Source organism: Vipera berus, assembly GCF_964194415.1.
Source record: "Vipera berus genome assembly, chromosome: 3".
Classification (NCBI taxonomy): Eukaryota; Metazoa; Chordata; class Lepidosauria; order Squamata; family Viperidae; genus Vipera; species Vipera berus.
Genome location: NC_138204.1, coordinates 179719124 through 179739318, shown reverse-complemented (window position 1 = coordinate 179739318; position 20195 = coordinate 179719124). Strand labels below are relative to the sequence as shown.

General features: G+C 35.0%; 1 protein-coding gene across 1 annotated transcript in view; it reads right to left on the bottom strand.

Annotated features, from left to right (window-relative positions):
- The window catches only part of NKAIN3 (sodium/potassium transporting ATPase interacting 3), a gene marked incomplete at both ends in the record, with an annotated part of 122067 nt that overhangs the window by 19548 nt on the left and 82324 nt on the right, over positions 1–20195 (bottom strand). Inside the window, one exon of the mRNA XM_081322162.1 lies at positions 5769–5966. Within this exon, the coding sequence (XP_081178288.1) occupies positions 5769–5966 (198 nt within the window). The remainder of the gene's footprint in view (positions 1–5768; positions 5967–20195) is intronic.

Below are 20195 nucleotides of genomic sequence, written 5' to 3'. Positions count from 1 at the left end.
ATTTTATGTTCAGTGTTAGGTTTTGATATTACCGTAAATAATTTCTTATATATAATTGCAATACATGCCATTAATTCCATTTGTAATTAATAGCTAACATACCTAATTGTTTAGTGTTTGACTTAAATAGCAATCTGTTACTGTTCAGATTCTCATTGTTGTGCATTCTTGTTACATATGCTTAATCTGAGCATTTTTTTCCCTCTGCATCATCCTCATTTTCCTCCATTGTTGGCTTACCTACCTGCTGTTTCAAATCTTAGTACATTTGTGTATGACATAATACCATATTTTTTTATTACATCTTACTATATCAGATCCTAATTACTTGGTGCCATAGAAATGGAAAATCCTTTCTATTTTCAACTCTTTAGTATGACCGAGTCTTATCTTCTACATCATTGCACAACAGGTCTGTTATTTTGCATGTCTCATTTTTGCTCAGCCTGAATAAAACTGAAATTACTTTTGCAGTTAGGAAAATGCCAGCTGACCTAAAATAATTTAGTATGTATTTATGCATAAATTTGAGGCATTTGCCAAGTATTTTATAAATAATACACTTTGGGGCTGGTTTCCAGAATTAAAGGTCAGCAGCAGCATTTTTTTTTACTTTAGTGTGCATAATTATGCTAGACTATAAACCTTTCCAGGTATAGGTAGCTATGAACAAAAAAACCAAGTAATGGAACTCATCTCATTGTTTCATATTCCTTTCCATAGTTCTTAAGAGTATACATGTGAATGTATCCTCCTAGCTGTCCTGTGTACAAAAACATGGGTAACTGATCAGAATCCTACAGCATCATAGCATCATACCAGCTTTTAAATGCAACTCCTTTTCCTTGTAGTAGAATTCAAACAAACTCAGCACATAATTGCTGTCAGTAAATGCTATATGACAAAACAAACATTATTTGGCTCTTAGTAGTACTTGTCCTAGGGCACTGGCTGTCTTGTCCATCAGTAGTAGAGAGGAGTGTGGTGGCCCACAAAGTTAGAACGCTGAGCTTGCATAACAAGAAGAAGCCACTAAAGCAGATGATAAGCTGCAATTTCATTCTGATGTTTCCCACTATTTAAAGGACTTCTTGCCTTGTACTTTACACTATGAAACCAGGTGACTACCAGTTGCTGCTATAACAGACATCTCTGTTATGAAAGAAGGCTGGTTGGTAGAGAAAAAAAAGCACTGAGTTCAACCTTTGCATTATTTAGGTGGCATTAAACAATGTGTTATATAGAATTTTGCAACTACCTAATGTCATGTGGATTTCTGCAATCCTTTACTGGTAGCTGTATATGTAAACCTATACTTATGTACCTGCAAATTTTTTTATAATTCACAGAGTATTTGCCAAGGCTTAGATTATTACACTTTAAAGAGTAGCAATTTGTTTTTCAATGACTTCTATTTTTTCAAGGAAATTGTGAATATACTGTAAAGCATCAGCAGAGTAACCTTTTGAAAACATGGCAGATGATTGCAAGTGTATCATTATTTGTTTATTTTGCTAAAGGGAATGTGCTTATTTTCTCTGCTTAAGACATATGGTAAGATAGTCACTAACTCCAAGAGGCCAAAGTAGTATTAAAAATAAGTACCGGTATTTTTTCAGAATGGCATAAATATATCAGGGATTTGGAGCTCTGTGCTCCATATTCCTGACAAATTTATCTCATCATCTCTTAATCTTGGACATAATCCAAGAGATCCCTGAGACATTAATGAAACAATATTCTAAACTCTGATTCTTGCTTTATTTACTGTGGACTTTTTAAATCAAATCATTTCTTAAACATAGTAAATTGAACATGCAACTCTATCTTTTTCTTAAAAATGTGTATTCAGAAAGGCATTAAAAGTCTCCTGAGCATAGAAGAAATATTTCATTTTATAATAATTGAAATGTTCCTCATTTTAACAGCTGCTGCACTGAAGACTGCTAATTAAATGGTTGCTACTTAAGTTATTTTTTCCCTTTGATAAAGTAGTATTTAAAAACACAAAAATATAATGGTTCATCCTCAAATAATCAGTAGCTGACAGATATGTTGAAAATAGTAAGGCTTAAATCATCAGTTAAATCAAGGACACTGTAAAGAGGTTAATAATGATATGGTGGCTAAAGAGGAATGATCTATGGGGGCATATTCATATTAAAATTCCAAGTAAAGATGTATCCTATATTGGAAAAAAAGTAAGTGGGAATGTAGAGAAGAACAGTCAGATATACTATGATAGTAGAGAAATATTTTATTATTTTAAAAAATAATGCAGATATGTTATTTCAGATATTTTTCTGAATTTTTTTAGGAGCCAATGAAATAATGTTGGTTTTTTTTCTTAAGATTTACATGTAAGCTTTAGCTTAGATTTTTGTAGATGCTGTTTTAAAACTAAATAAAGATGAATTTTCCATTCTAATAATACACTACAAGCTCGAAAAGTTGCCTTAGACATTACCTCCCATATTTCCCTGAGAATTAGCAATATTGCACTTAATAATCTAAATTCTTAACTCTATTCCACAAATAGGACAATCCCTTTCATCCCAGCAAAAGAGAATGTGGCGGAAGAGATGAATGGATGCTTATTAACATCCACGAATAATTTCCAGCTGGGTAGATTTTAAAATAGGCAAGGGTATTGACTTCTCTACTAATGATAGCATCCCATGAAGAGCAATCCAATGAGAGTAATGACCAACATCAGTTAAAATCTAAACTTATATGGAAATATGTTTAATAAAATTCATGCATATACATGTAGACTGTAAAACTCTGTAAACATGGACTTAGTCTGTTTGACTCACTTTGCTTGTAACTATGTCTGTAGGATCTCTTTATTAAGGAACTAGTTTCCTCCTCTGATGTAGCCCTGCTATATGCTCAGGAGACTATCAATTACTTAGATTTTAGTCATAAATTAAGTTGGATCTGTTTATTTCTTAATTCTTCAACTCTCGACTCCTTTTTTTATAGTTTGTTGACCAATCTTTTATACTGGCAAGCCACATTTTTCTGCCTTACATTGACCTCTTGTTTAAAACAATAATTATGGACTGATTGTGTGAATAACCTCAAACTGACATTTGCCGGTTCAAAGAACATGAAAATATGTTCCAAATATAATACATGTACAATAAGATTCCTAAATTTAATTATATGTAAAAGAAATCTAATTCTTTTTTTTACCTAGTAAGTATAATGAATTTTCAAGAAGTACTCAATAGACTTCTAGACCAAACATGAAGATCTACTGATACCCCCTAACACTGAGTAAGAATCATAGAAATATTAGCAGATTAAATGTCAGAGCTTGAAATATAATGAACTATAAGGGCATTGTTACATGGTAGTGGTAGATTAAATAGGAGTAAATAGCCTTTTATCTGATAGTTTTGAGTGATTTGTTTCTTTGAAGTAGACTAATAGTATGAGAATAGTGACTACCTTATAATTTTTATATATAACAGGTTACATTTCTATTCTTGTGGAATCATAATGTGTTATGACATCATTTTAATTATAAACATCATTTTCACCATTGTGTCAAAAATAAAAACTATCCATTTCAGAAAAGAAATTCTTTCATCTGTACTTTCCTACCATTGTAGTGATTAATAGCTATGTACAGAACTAGAGCCATACTGAAAATTTTGGAACAAAGCAACTGCATACCAAAGTGTACAAAATTATCTGGTATGATTCTGATATGATTGAAGTTAATAGTTCACAATGTACAGAATGTATAGGAGAGCCTAATCTATAACTTCTTGTATAACATATCCACATTCTATTGGAGTTTAAAAGAAAAAAAGGTAGTGAGTTTGTCTGAATTATATCAAAAGACCAAAGAGAACAAAGAGACCATTGTACTAATCTAATAAATAAATGCCTCATCTTAATGGTCAATTACAAGTAATTGACAAATCTAAAGTAAATGCCTTTAGCAAAAATATCTCCCCTTGATATTTTGAATCTTACCCCAAGAATATAAGCTGCTCCTAGCTAATTACAGCAGTTCATTAAGTCTTCTCTTTCATTCATTTTTTTCTGATTTGATTGGCAAATCAACATAATGCTTCATTTTAATTTGCATGATAAAATAATGTGGACTACCATACTGCACAAACTACATGTTCCAAATGACTCCTTTAATAATGTTTTTTTAATTACTACACTATTTATAATCATATTTTCCCCTCTCTTGCAACTGAGAGGAATTCATTAAATAAAGATTATATCAAGCTGGTAGAAATGAGGAAGGATCAGAGGATCCCATGGAAACACAAATATTAATCTGTCTAAATTTGGATTAACAAATTAAATCACATTTAATATGAACATGTTTAAAATAATATTGTCTGCATTGCTATAAATCTTATTTAATACAGTCAAAAGCTGCTACCATGGGAAGATACCAAACATTCAGATTGTGAGCCAAATCATGACTTCTTGCACCTGTAGAACACCTTTAAGAGTGCTGCTTTTAACACAGCTTTTATCCATTGTCATGACAACTTTATTGAACTTCCATAGACCTTCCATAGAAAATTTCCCTGCAAGTAGTATTAGATATTACTCTTGTATTCCTAATAACAGGTTAATTCCTGAAACAGCTCAGCATAGCCAATATGTAGATGAGGCAAAGGATAATTTAAGCAGAATACATTTTGCAAGTTATTCTGTTAGATGCATGAAACAATGCCTGGACAACCAAATATGTGTGTACAATATGCAAATTCTTTAAGGTTCTATTGATGAAATTAAATTTAAATTTGGCCTCTAGGGAAAAGAAAGTTCCTAACATATAACATATTTTCTTAACATATGTAACATAAACTAAGAAACATCTGTGTTAATCAAAAGTCTCTTCTATGAGCATCTTTGGCATTGAGAAAGAAACTAAAAAACAGAGCCATATTTTTTGTGTCTATATACCAGGAGTGGGCAATTAATTTTCGCAAGGGGTCACATGAGAAACAGTGACTATTATGGAGGGCTGAACCAATAGAGGTCTGAAGGTGCAGAGGCACACATGCATCCACATAAGTAAATTTAAAAAAAGCCTCCTTCAAAATAAAAACAACACAGTTGCACAGTATAAACATATAAATGTGATTTGTAATTTCCAATTGACCTCATGCAGGCCAGACAGGGACAGTCAAAGGGCCATACGTGGCCTGGGGACTGTAAAATGTGCAGGTAAGCTATATATCAGCAGTCTCCAACCCCCAGGCTGCGGTCCACTACTAGTCTGTGCCTATTGACAACCGGGCCGTGGGTCAGTGCAGCGCGATTCATACGAGTGGGTGGCCCAGTGTAAACGTGCATGAGCGCGCAGCTCAACTTGCAGTCCAACTGCATGTCCATGTATTTGCATGCCCGCCCATCACTTGTGTGGCCTAGTTCCCCTCTCTCCCCCCAGCTGGGCTGCCATGCCACAAAAGTTGGGGACTGCTGCTATATATTATTCATACGTATAATGTGTCCGTGTGTGTGTGTGTAACCACAAGCAAAACAGAACTTCCAAAAATATTTCTGCATTTTGATCAAATAAGACTGCAAAAGTTTAAAACATATTTCATATCAAATTATATATGCAAAACACTTTTTAAACCCCTCTGTTATTTTAATTCTGAGATTTTTTTAAATAGCCAAATAACTAAAGTGGCTCCCCCCCACTCCCAAAAAGAAGGCAGCAGTAGCAATATGGAAAAATGTCAAAATAAAAATATCCATAAAAGTAGACATGGACTTACAGAGAGTAGAATTTGGATGGCACTATGAATGACCTCTAAGTACTGAAAGTCAATTATGCAACCTGTCACAGAGACATAGGAAATATCATCTATGATCCCAGGAGCTGAAGGGCGCACCACTCTTCGTATGCAGCCAGGCCCATGTTCTCGCCACCAAGATCGATGCATTGAGATGTTAAAGGTCATGAGATCTGTTTCCTAGTAAATGAAAGAAAAGAAAGCATTTTTTAAATGAAATTTTAATCATTTAATATGAAAAATATATTTCAAAGGAAATACATACTACCACAGTACAGTTTAAAACAATGGAGATGAAAATTGCCTGTAAAAAAATGTGATCTCCTTTTGGAAATATCACATGTTCTTACAACCTAGACAGATATTTCAATCTCTACTGTATTTCCAAATATGGCAATAAAATATTAGCTGAACTATAAAATGAGCAGGTGCAAAATATTTCATCTGTTTCTGGAAACACAGCGAGCTTTGCCAACATTTAGCAAATTTGATAACATACAGAATATCCAAGATAATTCTGAGAGGAAATGTACAATGTTCTTCTCCCATGAATTATTGAAAGCACCTAAAGAATTCTAATGATTCCTTACTACCTCAACACTTTTATCTACAAATCAAGGAAGGTTAGCGCTAAGGAAAATTTACAAATAGATTATTTCATGGCTTCAAATTCTAATGTACAGCTCATTTTGTCTAGCATTAATCTCAGCATAGAGATAACACTAAGGGCAGGAAAAAGAATATATAAGTCCAGTCTGTTAAAACATGGGTGTCAAACTCGCTGTGTCATGTGACTTGTCGCAACTTTTTTTGCATTGCCAGAGCTGGGGTGGATGCATGATGCAACTGGCTTATGTGCCAGCAGTTTGACACCCCTGTGTTAAAACAATGAGAAACATGACATACTGGTATAATGCTACAGTCAGGCCTTACAAGGTCTGTAAATTGGACCTGGTTTCTTTTGATTTTAGATACTCATTAGAAGTGGTGGGGAAGCTCTTCTTTCCAATTCTTGGTAAATACAGTAGCGGCCAAAATTGTGGAAATCTTTTGGGAAAAGTGTATTTTTGAGGTTTGATGGCTAATAATACCACTTTTTTTGGAGTAGTACCATAAAATTATATATCAATGGAAAGATAATTTAATCAAGAATGTAATGCAACAAAATTTGTTCAATTATCTGTACTGTATTCTATGAAAAGTTATAGCCAAACAACCAGAAAAAGGAAGCAGAACTTGCTTAGGTTAATATCAGGTAGCTTTCCTTCATCTGATTGCAGCCAATGAGCATGAGTGTTTAGAGAGCCAATCAGGAGTCATCTTGTTTTGGCAATGAGCCAATCAGATCACAGTAGGATTCAGTGATTGATGTCATGTATTGAAGCTGAGAGCAGGACATTTGTCAGTGTGTTATGTGATCGCTATCAAGTTGGTTGGGGTTTTTTTGTGTTCTTTCATTTAGTGAGTTTGTAAAACATAATAAAATTAAAGTAATGGTGCAAAGAGTTGACTGGTTGCCCAGAAAGTGATGTAAAATAGTATTATTAAGTGAACAAGACTACAGTTATAAAGAAATTAGAAAAAAAACTGGTGGAAACTTAACCAAAGGTGGCATTTCTACTCTACACTTTTCCCAAAAGGTTTCCACAATTTTGGCCACTACTGTAGGCTTCCACTCTTTCTTCATAAATTTCCTCAGAACACTACTCTAGTTTTTATTTTTATTTTTCTTTACCACCCATTGTGAATATTAAGCCTTGCATGTTCATTATTTTTTGCTCTCACCCTTATGAGCTGGCTGTTTGAATTGTTTATACATGTTGCAATATTCAATTTCCATAGGTGTTATACAAAGGATAGAATATGATGATCTGCTGGAATAAAGCCCAATGAGTCTTTCAGAAGTGATGTTGAGATCGGATAGCCTCATTAGAATGATAGATTGAATCATTAGATACTCCTCACTTAACACCGCATGGTAATGCCATTAACAATGTCTTGTCCTTCTACCTTATAATAGTATCTTTTGCATAGATAAAGTTGGTTTCAAACTATTCTTAACTGTCATCACTGATGGGCCAGTAATTGAGTAATCTGTGTCTAACAATATGGAAAATATTCATGCAGGGAAAATATAAATTGTTCATATTTAATATACAAAACACTTGCAGTTCATCTATTCCTGCTTATGAAAGTTATTTTTACTAATAAATTTGTTGAATCCATTTATGTCAATGAATCACCATTCTCAAGTTGTTTTTGTTGCAAAAGCCCAGGAGATAAGCTCTGTTGTTTCTATTGACTTCAATGTAATTTTAGTTACTTACATAAAGTATAGTAAAGAGTAGTAACCATTGAGAGAATTGGTAGGATTGAAAATATTCTGGCATTTTTGTTAATGCTCAGTAGAGATTAGGATTCGCTACCCTAAGCAGGAATAGATGTTTTAAAAAACATATATTGAGAACTTGACATAGAATATACATGATTCATCATATATAAATTGTACTTCAGCTTCTAAGTTTGACCATGTAATACTATTATATTCACAGTTTTAGATCAAATTTAAAAATACTCTAGTTACTTACAGCTGAAAATAAATTGGGGATGCTCTTCAAGGACCAAGAAATTATTCAAATACTTCTACTATCTTTCAGGTACTTTCATGAACCCAAAACCACAGGTATCATTTGGTTTGGGAATTATTTATGACTTTATTTATTCTGAGCTTCCCTGAAATTGTGCTAACATAACTCACTATCTCCAATCTGTCGTCCACAATGTGTTGTTTTGTTATTATATAAACCAATAAATAAATATTTTCTGTACAATAAAGCAGAACTCAAACTAGTGTAGACATTTGGTCAATACAGAAGATTTCTATGGGAAATGGTTTCTATTCTCACATCTTATACTAAATGTTTAAACATAAGATACATTATATTTAAGCATGGTGAAACAACAACATTGAAATAGCCACATATAAGATGAAATCTATTTCATATAAAATAAAATGTCTGTACATTTATACAGCAAATAAATGTGTCAGTGATACATCAGGAGAAATATTCTATTATTTGACATTTATTCATCAAATGCCAAATAAAAATAGTTTATCACACAGAATCAACAAAGGAGAATGAGAATTTATCTGTATCATTTTCTTCAAATCAGAAAGATTTGCAACCAAAATAATTATTCCAGTTAAAAAGTAAAAATTAAGGATTATAGTATTTTTAAAACATCTTGTAACATATAAAAAGTTAACCTTCATTAAAGTGGACACTTAACTCTAGAATAAAATGATTAATGACACTGTTCAAATGATTTTTTGAATTTATTTTTAAACCTGCAGGAGAAACTCAGATCACCCAATTACCATTACATCAGATAAATGTTCATGATTTCCAAAGGCTAATTAATGAAGAAGTTTGAAATGTAAAAGGTTAGTAGATAACTATACTTATTTATGAAAGTTTTTAAAATAGTGGAGACATTCACTTTTCAAAAGTCAGGAACAAGTTTAAATGGGAATGTTTGGCAATAAAGCTATCCCAATTTGTAGACAAATAGTCTCAGGAACAAATAATTTATTACTAGATAAAGGAAATGAGAATATGGAAATAAAATGTTATCATTTTAATTAAACCAATTATGTGAAAACAACTTAGCACTTATTATTAAGAACTATATAGTAGATCTACAGAATAATCTATTCCCTACCCACTGTCATGCCTCCATCAGAGCCTGAATCTGTTGAGGAAAATGAGCTGGAACTGGACCCTATGGAGGTCGAGGGAGAGGTATCTGTGGCTTCAGAGGAATGTGGGGAGGAGCAGGCCGAGGCAAGCCACGGCCTTTCAGGATTGGGACAAGATGAACATGAGAGACAGAGCTCAGGCGATGAGCAAGGGCCACCCCTTCCTGATCCTAGAGCACAGAGAGTGGATAGAAGGAGGGAACAATGCAGGCAGGCCCAAGTACTCAGGAGGAGAGCACCCTGCCCCTCTCCACAAGGCACACCTGGAGACTGAGACTTAAGGAAACACTGTGGGGAGGGGCATTTGTCGGGAACAAACGCTGATTTCTTGGAGTTTTGTGTGCTGTTGCTGATCTTGGAACAACTGTCTGATCTCTTGTTCTGTGTTGTGATTTCTGCTTGGAAACCCTGAAACTCTGACCTTTGGACTGGCTGACAAACTTGATTTGGTGTTCAAAGACCTTGGATTGAATTTTGGCTTCTCTTCTGAAACTGCTCAGACAAGCTTGTATTTCCACAGACTTGTTAGATGTATGTTTCATTCCTTGTTATCTATGTGGCCTTGAGTAAATTACTCTTCTAATCTAACTGAATGTGAAACTACTTTCAGCCAGAGGCTGCTGAAGGGGTGTGTGTGTGTGTGTGTGTGTGTGTGTGTGTGTTACTTTGTTCTGGGGCTTGCCAAAAACATGGGAGCATTTGGGGAAAATTGGAGCAAATAAAGGGTGGTTTGAACTGCCAGTTGACTGTTTTGCTTCTGTGCTGTGCCCTGGGTCATCACACCCACTCGCTCAGGTCTTCTGAGGTAAATTGAGCATATCCACATTAACAGAATAACAGAGACCTTGGAATCTTCTAGTCCAACCCCCTGATAGTCATGCTCCACTCAGTATCAAGGATGCAGCTGTAGAGGTGGTCAACAGTATTAAGTATCTGGGGGTGCAAATAACTAACAATCTGAACTGGTCTCTCCGTATGTCATCCTTAGTGAAGCATGCAAACCAGCATCTACATTGCCTGCATCAGTTGAGGAGAGGACATCTTTCTCCTACTATCCTGCCCACTTTTTACAGAGGCATGATTGAAAGCATTTTAACTAACTGCATCACTGTTTGGTTTGGTGGCAGCAGTGCCTCAGATAGAAAGTCCATACAGAGATTGGTAAGGACAGCCAAGAAGATCATAGGAAACTTGCTTCCTGATATTCAGAATGCTGCTTATAAGTGCTATGTGCTTAGAGCTCAAAGCATTGTTAGAGACCACACACACCCATTTTATGGTCTGTTTCTGTTCCTCTCTGGGAGGAAGTTTCTAAGTATTTCTAGCAGGATTACCCGATTCTGTAATAGCTTTGTTCCCTATGCCATATGTCTGGTAAACTCGCAAGATTCATTTTTCTCACCATGCACATGTATATGTAACCTGAACTAGACTATTGTTTATATGTGTCATATAATATATGTGGGTATTTGCATAATTCTGTATTTATTTGTTTTTGTCATATTTATGTAGTGTATATCGGAGGTGGTGATCCTTTGAGAGTTGAATGCAACAAAATTTCATTTTAATGTATGTCGATTAGTGTACATTCAAAGTGACAATAACATTATTCTATTCTATTCTATTCTATTCTATTCTATTCTATTCTATTCTATTCTATTCTATTCTATTCTATTCTATTCTATTCTATTCTATTCTATTCCATTCCATTCCATTCCATCAGAAATTTCTCCTTAATTCTAGGTTGGATCCTTCCTCAATAAACTGCCTTCAGGTGCTTTGGGGAATAGATCAATCTTCTCTTCTGTGTGATAGCCCATCAAATATTGGAAGACTGCTATCATGTCAGCCCTAGTCCTTTCATTAGACTAGATATACCCAATTCCCATAACTGTTCATTGTATGATTTAGCCCTCAGTCCCCTAATCATCTTTGTTGCTATTCTCTAAACTCTTTCTAGAGTATTAACATCTTTTTGTGTTGTGGAGATCAAAACTGGATGCAGTATTCCAAGAGTGGTCTTAACAGTACAATGTACAGCAGTACTAGTACTTCACATGATCTTAATATTATTCATCTATTGATGCATCTATTTGTGCATTTGGTTTTTCCTGCCTAAATTTAAGATCTTACTTTTCTCACCAATGAATTGCATTTTTTAAGATAGGCTTAAGATTCAGAAGGAACTTGATCTATCTTTAAGGTGTTGGCTATTCTCCCTATCTTGGTATTGTCTGCAAATCTGATGAGTTTTCTTTCTATTCCCTCATCTAAATCACTTATGAAGATGATGAAGAGTACTGACCTAGGACAGAACCTTGAGGTATCTCACTGCATGCTTCCCTCCATATAGCTGCAGTTCCACTGAACAATGAGTGTGCACAATCCTCTACTGTCAATGTTGCAGTAATATAATTAATTCATGTTTGGAAATTGGATGCAAATATGTAATCTTTTTGCTTAGGAACCAATAATTAACCATTAGGTTAATTTAACAATGAAGAAGAGAGCATCTGATAGCTGAAGAATATAAATATTTGTATATTTGAAGAAAATCTTAAATAAAAAAAATAGATCATGCAAATAAAACATGATACAGCAATTCATGTGCAATGACTGATTGATGACCAGATTCCTGTAGTTCAAAAAACTATAAACCATGACATTAACTTTCCTCATAAAACAGTCAGTAGCTTGGGGGCATCTCTATTTTGGAATGGCTTACTGCCTTTTAACCAGTATCTCACTTTGCATTCATCTGATGTAAAAGATCCTTTGGGATCTATAATTCATATGGTAGCTTGAATTATAACGATGAAAGTCTGACCCTTTCTTTCATTTTTGCATAAAATTATTCCAGGATGTTATATACTGTATATATAAAGTCAGCCTAAATCTACAGGGATACAACATCAGCATCTCTGCTGAAAACTGCTTGTACAGCTAAGAAAGAGGGCTTTCTTATGTAAACTTATTACATTGTCTACCAGCACAGATTTGCCTTTCCAACATGACAGTAGATGCTAGCTGGTCTCTGTAGATAGATTTGGGTATCCGCAACCTAACCAATATCTAATTTGCAATGCGGTTCATTAGTGCCTTAGAATTATGAAATCAGAAGAGGAGTTGATTCCATATTCTGGCAAAAAAGTAGGAAATAATTTCAATTGGGAGATAGTTAGTAAAATAACAATAAAGATATCCAGTTGAGAGATAGTTAATAAAATAACAATAAAGATAGTTAATAAAATAACAATAAAGATAGTTAATAAAATAACAATAAACAATAAAGATTACTAACAGTTTTTTATATCACAAAGATAACAAAGACTGAGATTCTGGCCAGGTTTGCATGATAGAAATCTTGCTGCTAAGGAAAACCCCCCCACCAAAAATAAAATTGCTAGATTACAGAAATCAGAAGTCATAAGGATAGAGAATGTGTGTGGCTTGGGGGGGGGCGGGGGTTGTGTAAAGTCAGGTGTTGTTTTATTAAAGAGTCTAGATTTGAGTTCCCTAAATAGACATATGGCCTAATTCAATTTTAGGTTTTTATTTCATTCTCTTGCTGTGAATTCTGTTTCTATAAAATTTGTCATCTAACTTGAATTTTTAATTTTCATGTTGATGTTGAGAAAATTGAGAGTACAAGTCAATTATCTGCTGTATATGCAAAAAGTATTTTCTATCTGTACACTACAACTAAAGAGTCTAATTATGATGACACCACTTTCCTAAAATAGAGAAATAAGTTCTGATAGTATTATTCATGGATTCCACATCACAGGTTTCAGGAATATTAAATAAAGAATTTAATTATTTTAAACACAGATGAAGAAATGTTTATACTCAAACATCCCCAGATACACTCCTGTGCTGTTAAAATAGTCCAATGATACAATATCTAAAAGTATCATCATGTACAATGCCATTTACTTAAAGTGTTGTCATGATAATTCAAGAATCATTTATCACATTTATATTATTTTCTCTACAAATCTTTACAAGCTGACTGGAGACCTCAATACCTTCATAAACCTATGCTATTACAGTTGATCGTACTAAAGTACTGCACAATGGATTTTGGATCTTTAACCTGGACTATAATATTAATTTTAAAGGCTTTAAAAATTGACTAATACTTTAGTCAATAACTTATGCTATTGTTTGTTAGAATAATCTTAATATTAGAATGTTTGTATACTATATTTATTCTAGTAGCAGTATCTCTTAGCTTGTTCCAGTAAAATTAAACAGAATGTGCTGCAGTTTCTTAAGTAAAGAATACCTTGCCAAGACAGTATTATGTATATAATAGTCCTGATAAAACTATAAAAAATAATAAATTGAACATGAATTTTAGGAGGCAATGCAGGTTCTTCAGCATTATTTCTTCAGAAAATATTCACCTGACTTCTGTAAAAGTTCTTAAAATCAGTTTTTTCTTGTACTGAAACTTTGCTATAGAAACATGGAAACATGGCAACATGGATCAGATGGCTTCTTTGTCATTTTTGGAGGACTGGACATGATCCTAAGCATTGTCTAATCACTTTCATCTGCTTGTTAGAGTGAAAAGGGAATTCATGCAAGATATGTGTTTTTTATTCAACAGTCTGTCTGGTTTTGTTAGACTGAATCAGTTTTGTAACTAAGCTTAATATATATTTTCTTTACATTAGAAAAAATAAGAACTAAGTCATGAGAATATTATAAACCTTACAGTTGAGACATATTTCTTGTGTCAAAATGAACTCAAGTGGCTGAAATTAAATTGTGTAAAACAAAACAACAAAGCTCCATACTATAACATTTGGCTTCAGGCTAACAATTTATTCTTTGAAAATTTGTAGTCTAAAATTAGTTGAAGACATAACATGCTTGAATAGTTCAATTTCAACTATTGATGCACACTAAGGAGTTTGCCTTAAACAGTACAGTTTGGGTATCACGAGGAGCCATAAATTGTTAATTATTTTATGTCTTGTTGGTAAAGGACTCCATGGACATTTTCTACTTCAGATGTTCAATAGACAGTTCTTGAGCACTGTGTACCTTTTTTTTAAAAAAAAAAACCGGAGCAAATAATGTGCAATGCTTTCGAGACAACTCCTTGAAGGAAAGGAGCTTTGGAACAAAGTAAGTTCTGGATGGTTCTGCTAGCACTTAAATTATTTTTGGCAGTCTAAGGTTTTAATTGTTTGATGCCTAAAACAAAACAGCATCTCTTGTTCTCTTTCAGATAGCACTCCTTGAGCTGACCCCACAATCACCATTGGTAGGATGCATTTGTGTGGCACAAAATCTTTGAGTTGAGACAAATCCACTGGGGATTTGGGAGGAGGAATAGGTGGGAGGTAGCCATTTTCTTTTCTCCTTTAAAACAAACAAACAAACAAACAAACAAACAAACAAACAAAAAAGAACAGATGGTCTTACTGTTTTTGACAATTATCTGCACTCAAGCGCAAATAATGATTACTTCTGTCTCCTGTCACTGCAACCTATACAAATGTAATACTTTGCTTCAGCATCTATATTTCTTGGCTATTTCTGGTCACATGTCCACGAATCTGTCCATCTTGCTATATGAGAAAAACTATCCTAAAATAATTACTCTTTTAACCTGTCTTTTTGGAGACAGTTTGGTGTGAACAAATGAAATAACCTATTCAAACTGTTCCTTGTAAAATTTTCCCCTTTTCACACTCTGAAAAAGTTATTCTTTTGTGAATTTGTTTTAAAAAGTATAATAAAAAACTCCTGTAGAATTTTTTATGTAGGCAAGAATGCAACACTATTTAAACACACAGCTATAAAAAAGGAATATCACACTTGCAAAGTAAGATGGCTGAAATGGTGCACCCGTCTTGATAGTGTCGCCAGCTGCATGCTTGTTGCATTTGCTGAAGGACCCTCTATCTGGATGGAGCATTCACACAGAGGCATCTGAGTTGGCAGTGACAGTGAACTTACCTGCACTTAGTACTCCATCAGCAAGCACAAAACAGCAGAATAGACCCTGTATTACAGATGGACATCAAGGCTATATAGGGGATTTTCTATGAACTAGAACCATTAGCCCAGCCTATTTCTGTCATTAGAAAACTAGCAGGAAAACTCAGTGTCACTGCCAACTCAGATGCATCTGCGTGAATCCTTCATCTTTGCCATTAACAGTTGAACCAAAACAGCTGATTAGAAAAAAAATTCAAATCACAGCTAGTTGTTAAAAGTAATAAAAATTAAACACTATACTTAAAATGTTTTCAACAGTTGTGAATATTTTAAGAACAGGGTAGAAAACCTGATCTTGTATATACATATAGAGCAGGGGTGTCAAACTCAATTTCATTGAGTGCCGCATCAGCATTGCGGTTGCCCTCAAGGGGCCGGGTGGGTATGGCCAGGGTGGGCGTGGCCTACTGGGTGGGCATGGCCAGCTCTACATCATTTGCATCAAGGGTGACTATGGGGGCCTGGGCAGGAGTGGGACAGATCTGAGGGTCTCTGGCAGAAGGAGGGTCTCTGGGCCAGGGCCAAGGCAGTGGGGGCCGTTCCCTCACTGTTTCCAGGATGGCTTCGCGGGCCACATGAAACCACTTTGCGGGCCGGATCCGGCCCCCGGGCCTTGTGTTTGACATGTCTGATATAGAGAGAGTGGGCAAGGATAAGCACAACACACATAAGAGACAAACTCACATAAACATCCATTTTTTCTTGTAAATAAAGTGAAGGAAACTGATACTGAAAATGACCATTTTGAAATCAAGTACGCAGATCTTAGTTGCTTAGATTGAAAATCACTGAGTTAATGAATGCCGCAGAAATAGGGGGACAAATAAGGAGCACTTATCTGTTGTAATGCATAAATATTGTCAGAAGAAAGGCAAAATAATATGCCCTTTATTTTACATTTCAAAAGTCTAGGTTCAAGCAATAAATTTTTCCACTGCTTAAGTCATATTGGTGATTATACTAAACATTGGTCTCATAAATAATACCAGCTTTGTACACCAAAAAGTTCAGCACTTGAAGTAATTTCATTAAGAAAGAAATTACAGAACCACACTGAAACAATTTATATGAAAACATTCAAGCCAGATTATTCCTGTATTTTCAAAAGGTAATAATAGGATTCCTTAAAATGATGTCTTAAAAGATTATGTTAATTTATTTTTTAGATTTTTTTTAAAAAAAAAATATTCCTAGTTTGTTCCTTGGAATTTTGTTAAATAATCCAGACTTCAAAATGGGACTTATAAAAAGATGTGATACTCTTTTATCATGCAAATAGGAACACAGAATGGCAAGAGGAATTAAACTACTGATTAACCTTTCCTTCCCTCTGCTCTCCCCCCCCCAAAGAAAGAAAAGACAAATATATCAAAGTTGTTCTGAAAAACCCATTTGTCCCCTGGGAAATTAAATTGCAAATATATTCTCTTTTCTTTTATTTCTTCTTTTTGCCAGGTGCTGTGGGAAGTAAAAAAAAAAAGAGGTATTCAAATGCAGATTTAATGGAAAAAAAACCATACTGAGATTATAGCTATTGGAGGGTCTTAAAATCAGTTCAAAGGCTCACTTAAGATACTGCAAAGAAACAAAGGAACAGCTCTTTTAATAGGAATTTCTGCTACAGAACAAAATGAAGATGATGCATAATTAATGCAATACTGTATACAGCCTGAATGTTATAAGAGAACCAACAAAGTCTTTATTTTGCAATATCTGGATGTGGATGATGAAGATTAAGAAAGCACTTATTAAACACAAATGTTTAACTGACAGTTAATATAAGTGTAAACTGACAACAAATAAGTTTTTTAAAAAAATATCACCTTACCTATTTTCATATTGAGAGCTTTCATCCTCAAATCAATAATGTAATAGAGTATAATAACGGCAAGTGTCCAAATTTATTGAAGATTAAAAATCTATATATCAGGCTATTTTCATTTTCCTGATCATCAATGTAAGAAGCCTTTTATTGAAATTATCCGTAATTTGTATCTGCATTATACATTATGTATAATGTACAGCTCTAACTTATTAACAGGTAAAGACGTACAACATAAGATCTCATTTGGCATTATCACAGATCAGGGTGTCAATTTGTTATGGGGCTAAAAAACCTGACCTTTGAGTAGCGGTCTAAACTGTGAAAAATAAACATGGGGAGGACAAAGAAGTTCTAGACCCTTAAATGGTCTTATTTTCTCCAGGAACTCATGTCAGGTGACCTCTTGCTGCGTCTTAGCCCAGCTGACCATCTACAGTTGCAAGAAAAAGTATGTGAACCCTTTGGGATTACGTGGAGTTTTGCATGAATTGGCCATAAAATGTGCTCTAAACGTCATGTAAGTCACAATAGAAAAACACAGTCTGCTTAAAATAATACTACACAAACATTAGCTGTTGTCATGTTTTAATTGAACATAAGATGGAAACATTCACAGTGCAGGGTGGAAAAAGTATGTCAACCCCTAGCCTAATGACTTCTCCAAGAGCTAATTGGAGCCAGGAGTGAGCCAACCTTGACTCCAATCAGTGTGATGATATTGGATGTGTTGCTGACAGCCATCCTTCCCTTTAAAAACACACACCTGTTTTGGGTTTACTGGTCTCAAGAAGCACTGTCTGATGTGAACCATGCCTTGCAGAAAAGAGCTCTCAGAAGACCTACGATCAAGAATTGTTGACTTGCATGAAGCTGGAAAGGGTTACAAAAGTATCTCCAAAAGCCTTGATGTTCATGCGTCCACGGTAAGACAGACTGTCTACAAATGGAGAAAGTTTAGCACTGTTGCTACTCTCCCTAGGCGTGGTCGTCCTGTAAAAATGACTGCAAGAGCACAGCGCATAATGCTTAATGAGGTAAAGAAGAATCCTAGAGTGTCAGCTAAAGACCTACAGAAATCTCTGGCACATGCTAACATTTTTGTTGACACATCTACAAAACATTAAATAAGAATGGAGTACATGGGAGGACACCACAGAGGAAGCCATTGCTGTCCAAAAAAAATATTGCAGCACGTTTGAAGTTTGCAAAAGAGCACCTGGATGTTCCACAGCACTACTGGCAAAATATACTGAGGACAGATTAAACCAAAATTGATTTTGCAGGAAAACGTATGACCATCTGTCCGCCAACTGAAGCTCCGCAGAGGATGGGTGATGCAACAGGACAATGACCCAAAGCATACAAGTAATTCAACAAAACAATGGCTTCAACAGAACAGAATACGCCTTCTGGAGTGGCCCAGTCAGAGTCCTGACCTCAACCTGATTGAAATGCTGTGGCATGATCTTAACACAGCGATTCACAACAGACATCCCAAGAATATTGCTCCACTGAAACAGTTTTTTGAAGAGGAGTGGTCCAAAATTACTCCAGATTGTTGTGCAGGTCTGATCTGCAACTACAGGAAACGCTTGGTTGAGGTTATTGCTGCCAAAGGAGGGTAAACCACTTATTAAGTCCAAAGGTTCACATACTTTTTCCACCCTGCACTGTGAATGTTTCCATCTTATGTTCAATTAAAACATGACAACAGCTAATGTTTGTGTAGTATCATTTTAAGCAGACTGTGTTTTTCTATTGTTGTGACTTACATGACGTTTAGAGTGCATTTTATGGCCAATTCATGCAAAACTCCACGTAATCCCAAAGGGTTCACATACTTTTTTTTGCAACTGTATCCCAAAGAGTTCAGCTCCAGGCTACCACCAATTGCTCAGCTTCTCAGTTTTTGAAGAAGTCATTGCTGCCCTCCAGAGACAAGTCTGTCAATCCCCAAATCCTCTATTCCAGAAAACATACTGAAGGGGGAAAAATATGTAGGGATACATTCAATGCCTTACATATGGTATCATATATAGGGATTCCTAATTTACTTTGGCCCAGAAGTGGTGAGAACAGCCAATTGAGGCTAATGGTGGCAGTACCCCTTATAGTTTTGATTATGAGCTTTGACTAGGTTGAAGCCTTACTAATTCTAGTAGCCAGAGCTGACTTTCCTATTTTAAACATTCCTCCTCCTAAAGCAGGGGTTCCCAAACGGGGTTGCTTGCACCCCCTGGGGCTGAGAGACAATATTCTAGGGGGTGCGAAAACTTGGGTTTCCAAAATTATAGTGTATATGCATAATTTGTTGCATAATTTATTTTGAACCTTTGTACGGGATGCGTGAATATATCAGAAGCGTTCTAGGGGTGCGGGGTATAAAAAAGGTTGGGAGCCACTGTCCTAAAGGCTTAAAACCATTTGAATTTTTCCAGGGGCTCATACTGGGTGAATTCTTGTATCATACCACTAGGGGCAGAAGCTACAGTTGGCAGTCTAGACTCAAAAACTTCAAATTCAGATGCCAACAAGTCTTATTTTCTGAATTAATATCTACTTTTTCTATAGGGGAAATGTTTCACTTTTCAGTCTTTGGACTAAGATAAATATAATATTCCTTTTCTTCCTTTTACATGGCCTCATGTTTCTAATCTTTTGAATCAGGAAGTTGAGTGACAGCTGTAAGAGAAGTGGAATTTCTTCTTTTTTTGCTGCCAGAAGGACATCAAAGCAGTTCTGGATAGAGTCTTTCAGAAAACTTTGCTGTGAACATCTCATACGGTATTCTCTATTGTCAAGAAGT